Source organism: Lagenorhynchus albirostris, chromosome 17 (genome assembly GCF_949774975.1).
Source record: "Lagenorhynchus albirostris chromosome 17, mLagAlb1.1, whole genome shotgun sequence".
NCBI lineage: Eukaryota > Metazoa > Chordata > Mammalia > Artiodactyla > Delphinidae > Lagenorhynchus > Lagenorhynchus albirostris.
In genome coordinates, this window is record NC_083111.1 from 80,725,506 (window position 1) to 80,743,254 (window position 17,749).

Genomic DNA, 17,749 nt, shown 5'->3' on the forward strand with positions numbered 1-17,749 from the left:
AGAACCCTGCAACAAAATACCACAGACTGGGTGGCTTAAACAACAGACATTTATTTCTCACAGTTCTGGAGGCTGGGAGGTCCAATATACGGGTGGCAGCCCATTAGGTTTCTGGAGAGAGCTCTCTTGGCTAGTAGATGGCTGTGTTCTCGAAGTGTTCTCACAGGGCCTTTTCTTGGCTTGCGAGAAAGAGAGAAACTGAGAGTGATCACCCTCTTCGGATACAGGCATTAGTCCTATCAGATTAGGGCCCCACTCTCATGACCTCCTCTCACCATAATCACCTCCTCAACACCCTATCTCCAAACACTGTCCTGCGGGGGTTAGGGCTTCGTCACATGACTCTGGGCAGGGGGACACAATCCAATGCACAGCACCCACCATCCCCAACATCACCACCACCGTTAAAACCACCACGACCACCATCACACGAGCTCCTCACTGCCCCGCTTTCAGCACCAGCACCCTTGCCGCCACGCCATCTTCATCCCCGCCTGCCTCCACTCGGGCTGCTCCGAACAGAATACCACCGCCGGGGGGGCTCGTGAACAACAGAAACTGACTTCGCACCGTCCTGGAGGCTGGAAATCCAAGGTCAGGGTGCCAGGGTGGTAGGGTTCTGGTGAAAGCCCTCTTCTTGGTTGTGGACTGCAGACCTCACTGTGTCCTCAGGTGATGGAAGGGGCAAGGGGGCTCTCTGGGGTCTCTTTTTTAAGGGCATTAACCCAAAGCAAGGCTCCACCCTCATAACCTGACCACCTCTCAAAGCCCCACCTCCAAGTACCATCACCTTAGGGGTTAGGATTTCAGCAGTTAAACGAACATCCAGACCATAGCACCCCCATCGCCAGCATCCTCGTCCTCATCCACTATTACTGTCACCTCTACCACACCCCCCATCATAACCGTGACCTCCACCATCAACCGTCCCCAGCCCCACTGTCCTCTCCACCCCCCATCACTCCTGTCACCACCGTCAAAGCCACCACCTCCACTGCGCACAGTACATACAACCATCACCACTGTCACCGTGTCCCACCATCTCCTCTCCACCCTCCGTAACCACCGCACCCCACCGTCATTCCCAGCACAGCCATCGACATCACTATCACCACCTTCACCATCCACACGACCACCCTGACCCGCCTGCCCTCTGGCTGGCGGTGCATTTCACTGATGAAGAGTGAGGGCCTTGAGGGAGGCAGACCTGGGCTCAAGTTCCAGTCGTGCTCTTGTGGCCACGCACTTGAACCCACCTTCCTAATTGGAGAAAAGGAGTTCACCATCCAACTCCAGACCGTTGCTTCCTATAAGGACAACTTTGCCCTCTGGGGGCAGTGGGCGGCTGTCTGTCCAGGTGGCCCCATCTCCAGCCCCCCAGAAGGGTCTCCAAGAGGTGTCTGAATCATGGGATGACAGCTGTGACCCAGTGGTCGGATGAGGCCCTGTCGTCAAGTGTCTGGAAGATTCCGCTTTGTTGGACAGATCAGATGCAACTGCAGCGTGGGCCGCGCACGGACCCGGGGCAGGGCGCAGGGAGCACTGTGCTTGTCCTCAACAGAGCGTGGCTTCCAGCCCCCGTTCTTGCAAACAAGCTGGGAGGACCTTTCTGTCACTAAAGAAGAAAGTCCCTTCCTGTGAGAACCAGAGCTGAGGTGGGTGGTGAACTTCGAAGCGTTTGCGGAAATACCCATTTTGTGTTCTGACGTCCGACCTTCAGTCCTCTCAGTGACAAACCACTGAACGAGGACCAGTGCTGCTTGGGGTGGAGGCGACAGCAGGGCCACGGGAGGCAAGGAGACGGGCACTGAACCGGGCCGGCCAGCGCCGCAAGCTCTCACCCTTAGCTGCCGCCCCATGGTCTCATCCAGGTCTCCAGCTGGGGTGTAGCAGCAGCTGCCCACCCCCGGCCCAGGCTGCTTTGCCAGCCTGGTGCCCAGCAGTATCTCTCTGGAGGCCCAGGACCACCAGGCCTGAGCCTCAATGCCGAGGTCACCGCGCCTGCTGGCTGGGCACCCCTTCTAGGATGGCGGGGCAGCCCAGACGCCCGCGTCTAGTGGACAGCGGCAACTCAAGGCCTCGTGGAATCCGCTGCAGAGCCTCCCAAGGACACCTAGACTCCTTTTTCGCAATTAGGAAGAATCGGTCAGTGGAGTGGCTGGCTCACGGAGAGCCCAGTGACATCACTGTTCTGCGTTATTAATAAAATGAGGGAACAGATGCCCACTCGCTGGAAACCGCAGCTGAGCCCCCTTCTCAGAGGAGCATCCTGGGGCCCAAGCTGCTTCCTAAGCTAACAGATCCCTCCTTAGACCCCTCTTCCGGCTGCCCCCTACCCCCCACCCTCTCTCGCCCTCCTGTTCCGTTTCTCCGTCTGCTGCCAGTGGGGCCTCAGCCTCCCATAGCTGTTGGCCAGGCTGCGGGTACGCTGCTTGTGGCGGAGAGATGGAGAGCGAGCCTGGAGGATACAGGGTCGGGACCTGAACCCAGGGCCACCTCACCCTTGCTCCGTGGGGTCCTGATCTGGAAGTGGGGAGCAGGGCCACCTCCAGGCCTTGTTGGGGAACTGCAGGGATGCGGGAAGGCCGGGCACAGGCCCCCGCTCATGCCAGGTCCAGACATAAAAGCCGGTGTCCATCTTCTCCACTGCAGTGAGGCCCCGCCCACTCTCGTGGTGGCCAGTGTCTCGGTGTCTGGAGGCCTGAGCTCACACCGAAGCCTTGGGGAACAAGGGCGCAGGGCCTGCCCATCACCCGCTCCCCCGCCCCTCACTCTTCACACCTCTGTACCCCAATCCTCACCTTCAGAGGTTCCCCACTGCAGTCGGGACACCACAGCCTGGCAGAGGGGCCCCCAACAGGAAGGTCCCACCCCCTCCAGGACACTGGCCTTTTGCTCTCACAGGCCTCTTCTGGCCTCCCACTGTCCCCCTGGGAAGCTCTCTCAGCCTGTGACTCCCAGCCCCTGGGCTCCACCGGTGTCTGTCTGCAGGCCTGTGGAGGTGGGACCTGTGTCTGAGTGAGCACAGGGCCAGGCTGGACAGAGAAGGAGGTTCCCCGCCCCTGCAGGATGCCCCCGGCGGGCTCTCTGGGGCCCTCCCCACCGCAAAGCCTACAGCCTGACTTCTGCAGCCAGAGGCCACTGGCCCCAGTTCGTGACTGGGAGGGGCCAGAGCCCAGGTCCCTGGAGAGGGAGGGGCAGAGGCAGGGCAGCTGGCTGCTGGGCCCCCAAGCCCCATGGTCTCTGCGAATGGGGCTGGCTGGAAGGGTCTCGGCTCTGGGCCCTGTGTGCGCCTGCCCACCCGATGACCAGGGCCTGGCGCAGCCCTGATGCTCCCGCAGGAGCCGCCTGGACCAGCTGGGGTCTGCGTTTGGGCGAGCCCAGCTCTGACGCTCACACCTCCCCCGCCGTGCAGTGAGTCAGCTTCACAGTCACTCTCCACCCCCGGGACACTGTCACCCAGGGCCTGGAACCGCACTGCACCTGGAGTTGGGGCGGGGGCGGAGGAGGGGGAGTGTTGTGACCACAGAGAGCACTGAGTCACATGTGGGGGAGGAGGGAGGAGGTCAGCAAAGGCTCTTGCCTTCCCCCAGGAAAGGAGTGAAACCTACACAGGGCTCCAGGCTCCCTGGTTTTGCCCTCCTTATGAGCTAAGGGAACATGGGGGCCAGGCTGAGGGCTCAGCGTGGGACCAGGACCAGGGCCAGGGCTCAGTGTGGGACCAGGGTCAGGGCTCAGCGTGGGACCAGGGTCAGGGCTCAGCGTGGGACCAGGGTCAGGGCTCAGAGTGGGACCAGGGCCAGGGCTCAGCGTGTGACCAGGACCAGGGCTCAGAGTGGGACCAGGGTCAGGGCTCAGCGTGGGACCAGGACCAGGGCCAGGGCTCAGCGTGGGACCAGGGCCAGGCTCAGCGTGCGACCAGGGCCAGGCTCAGCGTGGGACCAGGGCCAGGCTCAGCGTGGGACCAGGGTCAGGGTTCACCCAGGCCAAGCACAGCAGATCCCTGAGTCCTGGCTGATCAGGAACCTTCCAGCTCCTTCAAGCCTCTAGGCTGGGGCCACCTACACTCCCTCATGAGCCCAGCAGAGGGCACTGTGCAGACCCTGAAGACAGAACAAAGGGCTCAGCGTGTGACCAGGCCCCTGGTCTGGAAGGGTCTGTGAGGGTGCCACAACCCCCTGCAGTTTCCACATCCACACACTCCTTGGCCCCAGGCTGGAAGACCGTCCCTGGAGAGGCTGTGTCAGAGGGGTGACAACCACACCTCACAGCCTGGCTTCTGCCAGGGGCTGGGGGCAGCCAGTGAAACCCAGACCCCAGGAGCTACGCTGGGGCCCCCACCCCGCTGGGCCTCTGGCTCCTCTTCTCACTGGGGCTGCTCACGACAAGAAGCAGGACTCGCTTCCAGAGCCCAGTTCCTGGGCCCTGGCCAGCGTGATGGGCTTTTTTTTTTTTTTTTTTTTTTGCAGTACGCGGGCCTCTCACTGCTGTGGCCTCTCCCGTTGCAGAGCACGGGCTCCGGACGTGCAGGCTCAGCGGCCATGGCTCACGGGCCCAGCCGCTCCGCGGCATGTGGGATCCTCCCGGACCGGGGCACGAACCCGTGTCCCCTGCATTGGCAGGCGGACTCCCAACCACTGCGCCACCAGGGAAGCCCAATTATTTTTGCCTGATTGTTTCTTGCCTTTTTTTTTTTTTTTTTTTTGCGGTAGCGATGGGCTTTTTTTGCCTGCGCACGTGTCAGAGGGATGTGGCCATTCCCCCACTGAGCCTGGGGTATCCAGCCCACCCTTCCGGCACTGCCCAAGAATCCCCTCCTGCCCAAAGTCCACAGCGGTGGCCACACTGACCGGGCGTCACACAGCAGGAAGTCTGCGGTCTGGGGCAGGCCTCAGGACCCCTCCGTGAAATGGGGCCGTCACAGGGACAGGCCCCACGTCCACCCGCGAAGGCCTGTGCCCCCCGTAGGCCCGGTTGGGTAGGAGAGGCGGCAGGCAGCAGCGGTGGCTCGGGAGGGCTGAGGTCCCAGCGCCATGACCTCCAACCACGACGGAGGACCAGGCTGCTACTCCCGCCTCGGTCTTCCTTTCTGGGCAGTGGGTGAGACTGTCCCACGTGGCTCTGAGACCATCCATCTTCTTCGTTCTTTCCATCCTGTTCTTTGAATGGAATAATCTATCAATCTCGAGCGCTATCAAGATCGCTAATTCTTCTGTTAGTTCACATCTACTGTACAGCGCTTCCAGTGAATTTTTCATCTGTTGTACTTTTCAACTCTGGAATTTCCATGTTTTTTTTTTTTTTAAGAGGAATGTTTTTTTTGTTTTGTTTTGTTTTGTTTTTTGTTTTTTTTTTTTAATACTTGTATTAAGGTGTCGTCTGTCTATTCTTAATTAAGATAGCTGAGTTTCCTTTAAGATGGTCACAGAAGGGCTTCCCTGGTGGCGCAGTGGTTGGGAGTCTGCCTGCTGATGCAGGGGACACAGGTTCGTGCCCTGGTCCAGGAAGATCCCATATGCCGCGGAGCGGCTGGGCCCGTGAGCCATGGCCGCTGAGCCTGCGCGTCCAGAGCCTGCGCGTCCAGAGCCTGTGCTCCGCAACGGTAGAGGCCACAACAGTGAGAGGCCCGTGTACTGCAAAAAAATAAAAATAAGATGGTCACAGAAGCAGGGTGTGTTTGTTTTTTGACCACGCCCCGCGGCATGTGGGACCTTAGCTCCCCGACCAAGGATCGAACCCGTGCCCCTTGCAGTGGAAGCGTGGAGTCCTAACCACTGGACCGCCAGGGAAGTCCCTCCAGGTTTTTTAAAGTAACTTTTTGTTTATAATCTTTTTATAGATACTCTCTACTTGATACCTTCCTTTCTTTTTTCCCCCTTTACTTCTTTAATCATGGTTTCCTTTTGTTCCCTGACCACATTTGTAAAGGCCAATTGGAAGTCTTTTCCTGTTAAATCCAACATCTCACTCCCTGAGGCAGTGTCCGTTGCCTGCTTTTTGGTAACAATATGGTATGTGGCCGTATTTTCCTGTTTCTTTGCATGTTCATAATGTTTGGTTGGAAACGGATCCTTTTAGGACATATATCTACCAGCTCCGGGTACTGGTCACCCCAAACTGGGACTTGTGATCTGTTTGCTTCATGTTTGGCTGGCTGGGTCACCTCAGTGCCTCCCCTGCAGCCCCTGACGGAGCCCCCATGCTCCTTCTCAGGGGTGCGGCCTCCAGCAGGCCCCCACTCCGCCCACCTCCCACCCCATGGCAGTGGTTTTGCCAAAGCTCTGTGTGGCCCCTGCCCACAGCCAGCTGTTAAGTTCCACTCACAGCTGGCCGTCTGCTCTGTTGTTTTTAACAACGCCCTGGGTGTACGCTGCTTCTCAGACCAATCCAGTCAAATTTGGCTCCTTTGAAGGAATCGATACTGAGCTCAGTGCTTGAGATTTTTTCCCTGACCCACAGACAGCCTACAGTTTAGCCTGCATCACCAGTACATCTATCAATCTCCTCCCACTGGCCTTTCTCCACGACGTCCGGTTTCTGAGAGCAGCCTCAGGCTTGCACTTCTCCACACTCTGCAGCAAACCAAGTCAGCTCCTTAGCAGAGGGGCCAGGAGCTCTGTCCCACGGCCCGCTCCTCCCCGGGAAGAACCTCTGCGCACAGCTCTGGGGCTGGGGGTGAGGGACAGCCCTGCTTCCGGAGCTGAGTGGTAGGTGGAAGGGGCAGCAATCCAGGCCTCCCGGGCCTGCCACGCAGGTGAAGCATCCTCACACACAACCTGGGCTCCCCTCAGCAACGTGCCCCGCGTCCTCACGGACACAGCGGCTGCGACCCGGGAACGCAACTGCCGGACAGGGCGGCCGCCCCAGCAGCCCTTCTCGGGAGACCTGTGTTCCCTGAGCGCAGGACAGGGGCTTTGTCTGACCACCCTCTGGCCTCAAGCTGAGCCCAATGCCCAGCACGCAGCAGGCGCTGAGCAACGCTACACGTGGACGAAACAGAAGCACGTTTACGAACCAAGAAAACCCACTGATGCTGGTGCCTGTGGACGCCTCCTTCCTGCAGCTGCCCAGGCAGGTCCTGTCTGCCCAAAATGCTGCTGCCCCTGTGCCACAGCCTCCCAGGAACAGAAGCAGCATGTGTCCCTGCCGCCGACCTCCATCCCTCCAGAAACATCTGGCTACGGTGGCCCCGAGCTGCCTCCAAAGGGCTCTGCCTTCCGACCTGGGTAATCCTGGCCGAAAAAGGTCCAAGCAGAGGCTGCAACTGCCTGCCTTCCTTTCTTCATTCATCTGCCCTCCACCTACCCACCCTCCAATCCCCCCTACCCCACCACCTGGCTCACCAGAGGTGTGAGTGCTACCACGTGGACACGCCCAGGGCAGGGCCTCAGCTGCCTCCCCCCGCAACCCCCACCCCCGCCCGCAGGAAACACTGGTGAGGCGGGGCAGTTCACCCCAGACCCCTATGCAGGCTCAGCCTTCCCCAACTGGAGGACCTCCAGGACCTCCCACACCGTGGGTTTAACCTGGGGCGCCTGCAGACCCCCCAGCACTGGGAAGCAGGCACTGCAGGCAGCGGATCCAAAGCAAAAGAGACTGTGAAGGACCACCGACCCACCCAGCCCCCTGGCAGATGCCTGAATTCCATCTACAACCTGCGAGTCCAGCCTTTGCTCGGCCAGGCTCAGGCAAGGGGCAACCCCGGGGAGGCTGCCTGTCCTTAGTCGGGGGCCCCAGGCCTCCCAACAGACTCTGGTCTCCTCTCCCTGGATCCCGGCACTGCGGGCAGTGCCCAGGAACGGTCCCTTATCCACCACAGGCAGGGGTGGCACCTGCTGCCCGTCCAGCTCCAGGGACGCCCCGATTCCTCCCGCGGAGGGAAGGAGAGGCTGAGGACACGGTGCGGCCGCAGGCAGCTTCCTCCCAGCTCGGGGTCTGCCAAGTCGTTTTGACCACCGAGAAGGGGGAAGGTCAAGGTGGGCAAACAGACCGGAAGGGGCCCGCCGAGTCCCGACAGGGACGACTCCTGGGCTTATCCCAGGGCACCCGTGCTGCCTGCTTGGGGCGGGATGAGTGTGCACCACTCCCGCTGTGCCTGAGCTCGCTGCCCCTGCAGGGTGAGCAGGGGGCCTGGAAGAGGCTCTGCCAGCGGGACGGAGACCCCACTGCCCCCGGGGGCTTCAGGAGAGGAGACAGAGGGGTCGATGCACGGGCGGATGAGGAGGCCTTCCCACCCGGCTCCGATTTCGCACCCAGTCCAGTGGGGCCCCCTAAGACTGTTTAGCAAAGATTCTGAGACCAGAACATTCTGACCCCTTGAGGCTCTCAGAAACTGGATGGTGAGTGAAGAGCAAAGCCCCAGGGGTGGGCACTCGGGGGCGGGGCGGAGGCGGGGGCACCCATGGGCAGCTGGGCGCCGCCGGGCTCCGGTCCTCCCCGGGCACGCGCACCTCACGCTGCACCTCAGTCTGCACCCCGAGAAACCTCGCACCGCCCAGGATCTCCAGCACTGAGGCCATGAGGAGGGGGCGTGCCGGCTTGTTAAGGGAGAGGGAAGCAGGCAGGGCCGAGTCCTGCCCCTGAAGAACAACGCAGCACAGGGGGCGTGTCTGGTCCTGGAAGGAGAACAGACTCCCTCAGCCGGTCCGTGACGAGTGCTCATTGATCGGCCACAACACAGCCAGGACGGGGGCAGGTTGTGAGGGCAGGACAGGAGTCTGGCCTGGGGTCTACAGTCTGGTGGGGACAGAGCACCCACGGGGGGCCGTCCCCCCCCCAGCACAGTCCCGCTACTCCAGAACCACTGGGCTGGGGTCGAGGGGCTGACAGTGGGGAGGGAGCTTCTCCGCGTGTCTGTCCATCTCCACGCTGCCGCCCCTGACATCTAACCCTGTCAACACCTCAAGCAGCTGCAATTCAACCGCACAGGGGACACACAGGAGTCCAAAAGTGGCACAGAAGTACACGGTGCACAGATGTCGCCCCAAACACGGGAAGGAAACCGATGTGACAACACAGCAGGAGGCAATCTGGCCCAAAGAATCAGCAACGACACTGTGAAAACGATCTGTGCTTGTTTCACAATCTTCATACCCGCATTTGAAGCAGGGAACGCACGGTCCACAGAGCAGCGCCGGGCCGGCCATGACTGCCACCGCACTAGAGCAGCGCCGGGCCGGCCGTGACTGCCACCGCACTAGAGCAGCGCCAGGCCGGCCGTGACTGCCACCGCACTAGAGCAGCGCCAGGCCGGCCGTGACTGCCACCGCACTGCTGGGAAAGATGTAGAAACACCAGAGAAGCCGACTGCGAAGCAGGCCCTCAGCTCTCCTCGGCTCTCATGGAGGGCTCTCGGCACGCAACAAACACAGGAGTGAAAACTACGTGCCGATTCAGCTACCCAAGAAGGGGATGCAACTGAAGGCGAAGCAGTGAAAAGAGCACAGAAAAGCTCACCCATTTCACGTACATTCGAAGAGGGTGACCACGGCCGATAAGGGGCTCTGTCCTACGGCTGTGCTGATGAGCGACATGGCAGAACGTGGGAATCAGCTGCAACACAGGAAACACAGCCGCGCCATCCCGCGACCGGCCTTTGCGAGACCACCAGCACAGCCAGCTTTCCACAGCTGAAAACAGGAGTTCAAATCCTGCTAGACAGCTCAGCTGCGAGCTTTACTGTTTTTGTTATATCGCCTAAGGCTAATTTCTGAACATCTGGTCAAAGTTTATTAATGCAGGGGCTGTAAAGGTGAAATTATGGGGGATGAGGCCTGTAGGTTGGACTCGGAGCCAAGATGCTCGACACACTGGCAGTGCCCTGTGGCCCCACGTTGGGGTGACGGGCCCAGCCGCCCGCTCCTGCTGGCTTTAACGGAGCACTTCTACCACATCAAGTAGGCGCGCAGCCTGCTGCATCTTGGGGTCTGAGCCTGAGAGGCGGGATGTGCTGGCAACATGGAGAAACTCGTGCTGCTACGTGAGCTCACGACTGAAGGGGGACGTGTGGCCTGCAGAGCCACAGGCAGGGCCCACACCGACTCTTATTCTATTGAGTCCCGCCCTCAGTGACCTGCCCGACTCAGGGCCGGCCCCCAGACCAGCAGACTGAGTCCTGGAGGAGGGGAGCGGTGGGCCACAGGAAGTACCAGCCCGGTCAAGCGGCAGCGGGTACCGCCATTGGTCGGCTGAAGGCGGCTCTTCCCCACCTGGACAGAGAGACATCTCCACCCTCGGACAAAGCAAGGCGCAGCCAGAGAACACGAGGCTGGCTTCCGGCCACCGGAGGCTCCGGTACGTTTTGGGTCTGGGTGGGCCCTTCAGGAAGACCCCCTGGGACCCATGTGGCACGACAGGCCACACGGCAAAACCCCGACGGGGCGGGCCGTCCTGAGGGACGTGACCCCTGAGACCGCAGGTCGGGCCCCGCTGCCTCAGGCCTCACCCGCTGTGGACGAGCCGGGCAGAGGGGAGCGAGGCGGGGCGCCGCGAGGCCCAGCGTGCTCCCAGGGCGCCTCGAGCTTGACTGCGGCCCTGAGGGCGCTGCACCGCTGCGCCTGCTGCCGCCTGCCGAACACGGAGCGCAGCGCGCGCAGCTGGCCCACCTCCTGGGCCGAGAAGCAGGGCTGCCCCTCCGCAAAGCGCACCACAGCGTCGAAGGATGCAGCCGCCTGCTCCCAGGCCGCCTCGTCACCCACCCCCGCCTCGGCCAGCTCGGGACTCCCCGTGGCCGCGCTCCCAAGGCGGGCCGGGTCGCCTCCCCCGAGCCCGGGGATGTGCACGAAGGTCTGGTCGGGAGGCTTCGTCCTGAGGCGCTCGGGCTCCTCCTCTGAAGACGAGCCTTCGACGAGCGTGACCTCGGGCCACAGCTTCCTCCAGGCCCGGCTAAAGACGGCGCCCGGCACCGCGTTCCAGGCGCAGGCCACGTCGAGCACGGCGTCGTGCACGCTGCAGCGGGGGGTGAAGGCCTGCAGCGTGCCGCGAGGGGTGACGAAGTTCCTCATGAAATCCCTGCGAATGCCCTGGTCCATGGGCTGGATCAGGGAGGTGACGCTGGCGGGCAGGAAGATGGTGAAAATGTTCTCCGAAACTAAGTCGGCCTCCCGCGGGTGGGCGCGGGAGCCGTCCAGCAGGAGGATGGCCTTGCTGTCTTCGGGCAGAGCCACGGCTCGGAAGTGCTCCTTCACCGCGGGCACGAAGATGTGATGGAACCAGTCAGTAAAAATCTCCTTGTCCACCCACGCGTTACCTTGGGCCTTGTACGCGACAGGCAGGTGCTGGATGCCCTGGACCGCCTTGGGGCCGCCGCATTTCCCGACCACCAAGGGTTTGATCCTGTGGGAGCCCGTGGCGTTGGCGCACATGAGGACGCTCAGCCTGTCCTTGTTCTGCTTGGGGCCGGGCACCGCCCCGCCCTCCGGGCTGGGACTGGGCGAGCTGCGCCAGAAGAGGCCGGTCTCATCGGCGTTGTACACCTGCTCGGGGGACAGGCCGTGCTCAGCGGTTAAGCTCCGGAAGAAGCCGCAGAACTGCTCTGCAGCCTGGTGGTCGGCCGCCTGTTTCTCGCTGGATGCGTCCAGCTTCTTGATGCCGTGTCTGGCCTTAAAACGCCAGAGCCAGCCGCCAGAAAACACACAGGGCTCGGTCAGCTGCATCTGTTCGTAGAAGTCCTTGGCCTTTTCAATGAGCATGGGGCCCGAGACGGGCACGCCCTCGGCGCGCTTCACCAGGAACCACTCGTACAGCACGCGGTCCAGGTGCTCGAGCTTGGGCGTGTGCAGCGTGCGCCGGTGCGCCAGGGCCTTGTCCGAGTCGGAGTTGGCGAAGAAGCGTAGCAGCTGGGCCTTGTGGGCCCTGATGTCGTACAGGGTGGACATGCCCACGTTGTACTCCTGCATCAGCGCCTTCCTGCTCTCCCCCTTCTCCAGGCGCCGGCAGATGTCCATCTTCTCCTTCAGGGTCAGCACCACCCTCTTGCGCTTCTCCCCCGGGGTCCTCCCGGCAGCCGGCTTGGAGGCCATGAGGAGGGGGCTCGTCCCGGCCGACAGGGGTCGCACCTGAGCCAGTACTGGAGGCCTTTCCAAGCCTCCCTCCCCTCCCACCTCCCTCGCCCACTGGCGTCCTGCTGATGCGGGCCGCCACAAGCCAAGGCCCCTTCTCGGCTCAGGCAGCTTCCCGGCCCTCTCTGCAGGGGGGACGAGCGTCAGCCGCCCGAGGCTTCCACGGCTGGAATCTCCAGCCTTCTCTTCAGGGACGGTGGCAGCTTCTCCCCTCAAACACGGACCGGAAGGTAAAGGGGCCCCGGGAGCTGGTTTCCGGCAAATCGAGATTTCACCGTCTGAGCCGTGGGTGCCTCTCTCACGCACATCGTGCTTTAGCAGCTGGAAAGCAAAAGGGGGAAGAAAGAAAAACGTTACGGAGCCCGTGCCGCGACCACCGTAGGCACATCCGCTACTTTCGACGTGCTGGGGAGCGGCAGGGGGCGGTGTCGTGGAGGCGATGAACACGCGAGCTGGCCGGCAGGTGGCACAGGGAAGAGGCCTGCCCGGCAGAGGGGGGCTGCCTGGCGCGCTGGGCACACTGGCACTTCTCAGCTTCCACAGTGACCTCTGAGTCGCTCGCTACGGCTCCAAATTGAAAGTGGCTCTCTTGGAAGCAAACTGGCCTCCTGGGAAAACGCCAAGGGCGATGCCACTGGATGAAGCAAGGAAGCCATAGGCGCTGGGCGACCTCAGAGCCACGTCCCACCTCCAGAACCAACCTTCCCGCTGTAGCTGCTCTCGGCCCACCTGACCTATCCACCTTCACAAAGCCCTTGTTCCTTTGAGGGCGGCCAAGGCAGGGGATGGAGGTGCTGCAGGGGGCAGGGATTCCTCTAGACTTCCGGGGCTGAGGAACCTGCAAACCTCTTCTGAAACAAGGTTCCCTCAAACCCCCTCTTTGACAGCAGGCCCCAAACTGCTTCTAGAAAACCAGGCCTTGGTAGGCCTCGGGCTCCTCCCAGAGGGGCTGCCAGTCTCTCAGCTACTGGTCCCCACAGTGACATGCTCAGATGCCAAGGATGCCTCTGGACGCACAGTCACACGTGAGCGTGCAAACAACACTCACACGCACCCTCCCTCCCTTACACACACACAGGACACTGGAAAGGGCCAGGTCAGAGCGGGCTTCCTGAATACTTGTGGATCGAGAACACTCTATGAATAAATTACTAATTCATGCTGGAAACAAAAATACGAGAACTGTCTTTTGGCCCCGCTGGGAGGAGGGTGGTCTTCCTGCATCAGTTATGTAAACTTGTAAGTAGTAAACTTCGTGTTTAAGTTGACATACACTTCTTTGGTTAAAGCTAGTAAGAGAACATAAAGAAAAGTGACTTATATAAAGCCCACAGCTCTGGTCTAACTTGTCTTTCATCATCATCTACCTTTCATCCTCATAAAGATCTGGGTCATTACGGTCCTTCCAGCTGGTCACGTCCATCCCTTTATGACAATTTCCCCAAACGCCCCCCACCCCTCCCTGCTCCGTGGAGCAGACATGCAGGACTTAGCAGATGGTCCTGGCTGACCTAGGCAGCCTGTGAGAACCACAGCCCTGTCACGTGTCACCTGGTAAAATGCCAACTTCTTCCAGCCCCTGAGGAGTGAAGAGCTGTTATCCCCACACTGACCAGCCCTGGCTGGTCTGCTCGGGCCGTGTGGCGTGTCTGTCACGAGTCCTGTCTTCTCCCTCCCGGCCAGCTGTGTCCCCTGGCTTCCCTCTCACCCGGTCACCGAGGCAGCACCACAGGCAGCTGACAGCATCCGTCGCCAGGTCCCAGCGTGGAAAGGCAGCAACTCCCACCTCACCTCCCTCCCAAACCCTCACACTCGGCTCTGTCCAACTTCACGCCACGGGTGAGGCCACAGGACTACTCACGTGTGCAACATAAAATGGTAGCCCCTTGAGACCACAGCTCAACAGAAATGAAGTTTATTCAGATGTAGCAAGAGTCCCAAAGACAAATCCTAGGCATGTCAGCAGCCAGCCCAAGGTACGTCCTTTAACCCTTCTGAGTCAGTCTCCTGGTCTGCAAAGTGCGGGTGCCGAGCCTGCTGGGACCTATTTTCATCCTATTGGGTTGGCTATAAAGTTTGTTCAGGCTTTTCCATAAGATGCTAGGGAAAATCCCGAACGACCTTTTCGGCTAACGCAATATTTACTGGGGGACAGTGTGATTGTGCACTGCTTGGCCCTGTGGAGAGCAGAGGGAACTAAAGGCCATAATCCATCCTTAAGGAAACATTTAATATAAAACCACCATAAAAACCAGGAGGAAATAGGGGACCCCCGGTCACTTGCGAGGGACTGACTCCAAGCACAAAAGGCAGGAGGAAGGGCCAGACGTGGCACCGGGAGGAGGCTCAGCGCCAGACACGGGCTCACTGTGGACGCTTCCTCACGTCTGAGCCTGATACAAGGGAGATGGAAACACCGGTCCCGCTGGAGAGACAAAAACTTCCTTTAAAAGTGAAATTCAGATATTGCTTCTGAAACAATTTCTTAAACCAAAAGGAAACAACACGGCCAAAAAATTAAAACGGTTTGAAGCCTTGCCACTGATACCCTTTTGGGCCACAGGGGCAGAGTTGGGGCAGGAGAGAGAAGAGTGGGGCACCACCTGCATTCTACCCCTTCCTGTAGGCGGGGACACGCTCTTCCTTAGAGGAGAGCCTGAGGAATTTAGGAGGAGGATGTGAGAAACCACGTTTCCTCGGCAGTAGCCAGTAGTGTGCAAGGGCGTGTGTGGGGAGCGGAGCGACTATCAGAAATATACTCCGGACACAAGTGTTCCGGCCCGAGGAAGGGCTGGATTAAGTCTTGAGGGGCAAGAGGGAATGGGGAGGGGTCCTGGGTCAGGGGCGGACATGGGGGTGCGCACCCTGCAGAGAGGGGAGGCGGGCAGTTAGTTACCCACGCAGACCCCTCCTTCGTGGGCGCAGGTGCGGGGCCGTGGGCAGCCCGAAGCAGGGGGACGGCTCGGGTTAGGGGAGAGGCTTGTTTTGACAGAGTTTCTAACGCCGGAGGCCACGTTTGGGGCAGAAAGGCAAAAACCAAAAAGAAAAGAAAGCAGCCAGGTCTCAGGCCGGCTCCTTCCTGGCGAAGGGACCTCGAGGGCTGGTCCTTCCTCGGGGGGAAGCCCCGGCCAGGCTCGGAGGGAGGCTGCGAAGAGACCAGCTCGGTTTCGGGGACCCGGGGGAGGCTCCGCACCAGCAGCTCGGCCCCGGGCCGCGCCCGGCACCCCCGCAAGCCTGAACGCCACTCACCTGCGAAGCCTGAACGCCACTCACGTGCGGACCCCGAGCCGCCACCGCCGGCCGGAAGCGCCCCGCCCCCCGCCGGTCCGCGCCGCTCCGCCTTCCCCCAGCCACTTCCGGGACGCTCTAGGCGGCCCGGGGGACTCGGCGTTTCTGTGTCTCCGCGGGTAGCGGCGGGCGCGCGGTGACCGTAGGCTCGGATTCGGAGATGGGTGCATCTCTGGGCCGAAAAGGCGGGGCCTCTTGTCCTGGGCAGGGGTGGCAGCAGGGCAGGGTGGGCCCGGCGCCCCCAGCCGGGAGGCCTCGAGTGGGGACGTTTCTGATGAAGGAGGGCAGTGCTTGAGCCCCTCCCTTTGCGAAGTCCACCGGCCAACGCTGTTTTCCTCCTCTCTGGCCTCATCCACCCCTAATTTAGATGATTTGGAAGATGAGATTTGAAATTTCTGAGCTGGGGAGACTTGGATGACATTCAGACTTGAGTTGATGCTGTAATGAGTTGAGATTTGGGGGACCTTCGGATGGGGTGAATGTATTTTGCATGGGGGGGCAGAGGACCTCCAAGCTCGAATCCGCAGAACCGGTGACTGGGTCACCTCACATGGCATCAGGGACTTTGCAGATGCAATTGCGTTACGATTTTTGAGATGGGAGATTATCCCGATTATGAGGATGGGCCCGGTGTCATCACAGGGTCCTCATAAGAGGGAGGAAGGAGGCACAGAGCCGGAGAAGGATGTGAGGATGCAGGCAGAGGGAGAAAAAGAGATGTGACAGCAGCCGCAGGATGGAGTGTGCGCCTAGAAGATGGAGGAAGGGGCCACCAGCCAAGGAATGCAGGGCCTGCAGGAGACGGAAAAGAGCCTGCAGAAGGAATCAGCTCTGTGGACACCTTGATTTTTAGCTCCGTAAGGCTCGCGTCAGACTTCTGACCTCCAGAACTGTAAGATGATAAATGTGTGGGGGTTTTTGGGGTTTTTTTTTTTGCGATACGGGGGCCTCTCACTGTTGTGGCCTCTCCCGTTGCGGAACACAGGCTCCGGACGCGCAGGCTCAGCGGCCATGGTCCACGGGCCCAGCCGCTCCGCGGCATGTGGGATCTTCCCGGACCAGGGCACGAACCCGTGTCCCCTGCATCGGCAGGCGGACTCTCAACCACTGCGCCACCAGGGAAGCCCTGTGTGTTGTTTTAAGCCCAGTTTATGGTCATGTGTTGCAGCAGCAACAGGGAGCTAGGATAGATTTGAATAGTTCTCTCCCTCTTCGTTCACCTTCTTCCCTTGGCTCCCAGGACGCGACCACCCCGGCCCTCCTTCCTCACCCTCCCCTGCTGATTCCCAACGGGCCAGCTTCACCCCTCGGCTCTCTCCTCTCTGTCCACGCCCCCTCCTGGGATCTCCTCCAGTCTCCTGCTGTGCCTACCAGCAAAGGCAGGCAGCTCCCAAATTTATGCCTCCTGCCAGGACCCCTCCCGCAAACTCTAGCCGCCTGTGCCCTACCCAGCGTCCCGACGTACGTAGCCTTCTAACCCTCGAGCCGGCATTTCTACACCTGCGCTCGCACCCCTCCCCTGGCCGGGCTCCAGCTTCACACCACCCACCGCGGTGAGTGGCAGCTCCACGTCTCCATCGCTCCGGCCAAAAACGCGGAGTCGTCCCTGACTCTCTGTCCCCCCACCCCCAAGCTCTGCCCTCCACATGCAGGCAGCGTCTGGCCTCTGCTCACTCCCCCCAGGCGGCCCTGAACCCGCTGTTGCCTCCCCTGGCCCTGGCTTCTGCCCTTGCCCCCGGCGGACTGGAGGGCCCTTAGCCCGCGGGGTCTCCGGGGGATGGTGAGGTTGACCCCAGGAAGGCCGGCTTCATCCCCGCATGGCACTCTGCTGCCACCTTGTGGGAACCGGATCTCTTGCTCCCGTCAGAACCTGCTGGGGCCGATGCTCCCACGATCACACTGGGAGCCTCCGGCCTCGTCTCCAGGACTGAGTCCACTCTGGCAGAGAGGAAGGGGTCGGGAAGAGACAAGGAGAAGGAAGACCATCCCCTGGTGTCACGTGAAGCCTGGCATGGAGGGCCCCCTCCCCCAAGTATCTCCCCAATGCACAGGGTCAGGCCCCCCCACCAAGCCAGACTGTCCACAGCCCAAAGGCCTTGGAGAGGGTCTGGCTGAGCAGACGCCCCCTCGCCGCCCCCTCCAGTGGCATCCCACGTGCCCCAGAAGGGTCCTCCTGGGCCACCAGGCCTGGCGAGGTCCTGCTCTCACTGTCTTCCAAGCCCACGGGGCTCCTGAGTGCTGCGGCCCCTCTGCCCATGGCCCTTGGCCTGCGCCATGCTGGGCACCCAGCCCAGGTTCCAGACCCTCGGGTGGAGAGATGTCTGGTCCCCCCAGAACCAGGGCGAGGGTTTCTCACAGCAGAGGGGACTTTACTTGGGGGCTGGGGGTGTGGCCGGAGCTCC

The 17,749-nt window shown here is 61.1% G+C and overlaps 1 protein-coding gene across 4 annotated transcripts; it reads right to left on the bottom strand.

The window, feature by feature from the left end:
• Positions 1-31: 31 nt before the first annotated feature.
• On the bottom strand, positions 32-15,366 carry JRK (Jrk helix-turn-helix protein). Of its 4 annotated transcripts, none has more exons than XR_009536294.1 (2): positions 9,457-12,753; positions 32-179 (listed from the first exon to the last, which is right to left on the bottom strand). XR_009536294.1 is itself a non-coding variant. In XM_060127272.1 (2 exons), the coding sequence occupies exon 2, from the start codon at positions 12,018-12,020 to the stop codon at positions 10,434-10,436; it is 1,587 nt and encodes a 528-aa protein (XP_059983255.1). In that variant the 5' UTR covers positions 12,021-12,380; positions 15,309-15,366; the 3' UTR covers positions 9,707-10,433. The 4 variants fall into 4 exon arrangements, 1 of the variants encoding a protein (XP_059983255.1); XR_009536295.1 differs by lacking the exon at positions 9,457-12,753 and adding an exon at positions 1,257-4,461; XR_009536296.1 differs by lacking the exon at positions 9,457-12,753 and adding an exon at positions 564-4,461.
• Positions 15,367-17,749: the final 2,383 nt, after the last annotated feature.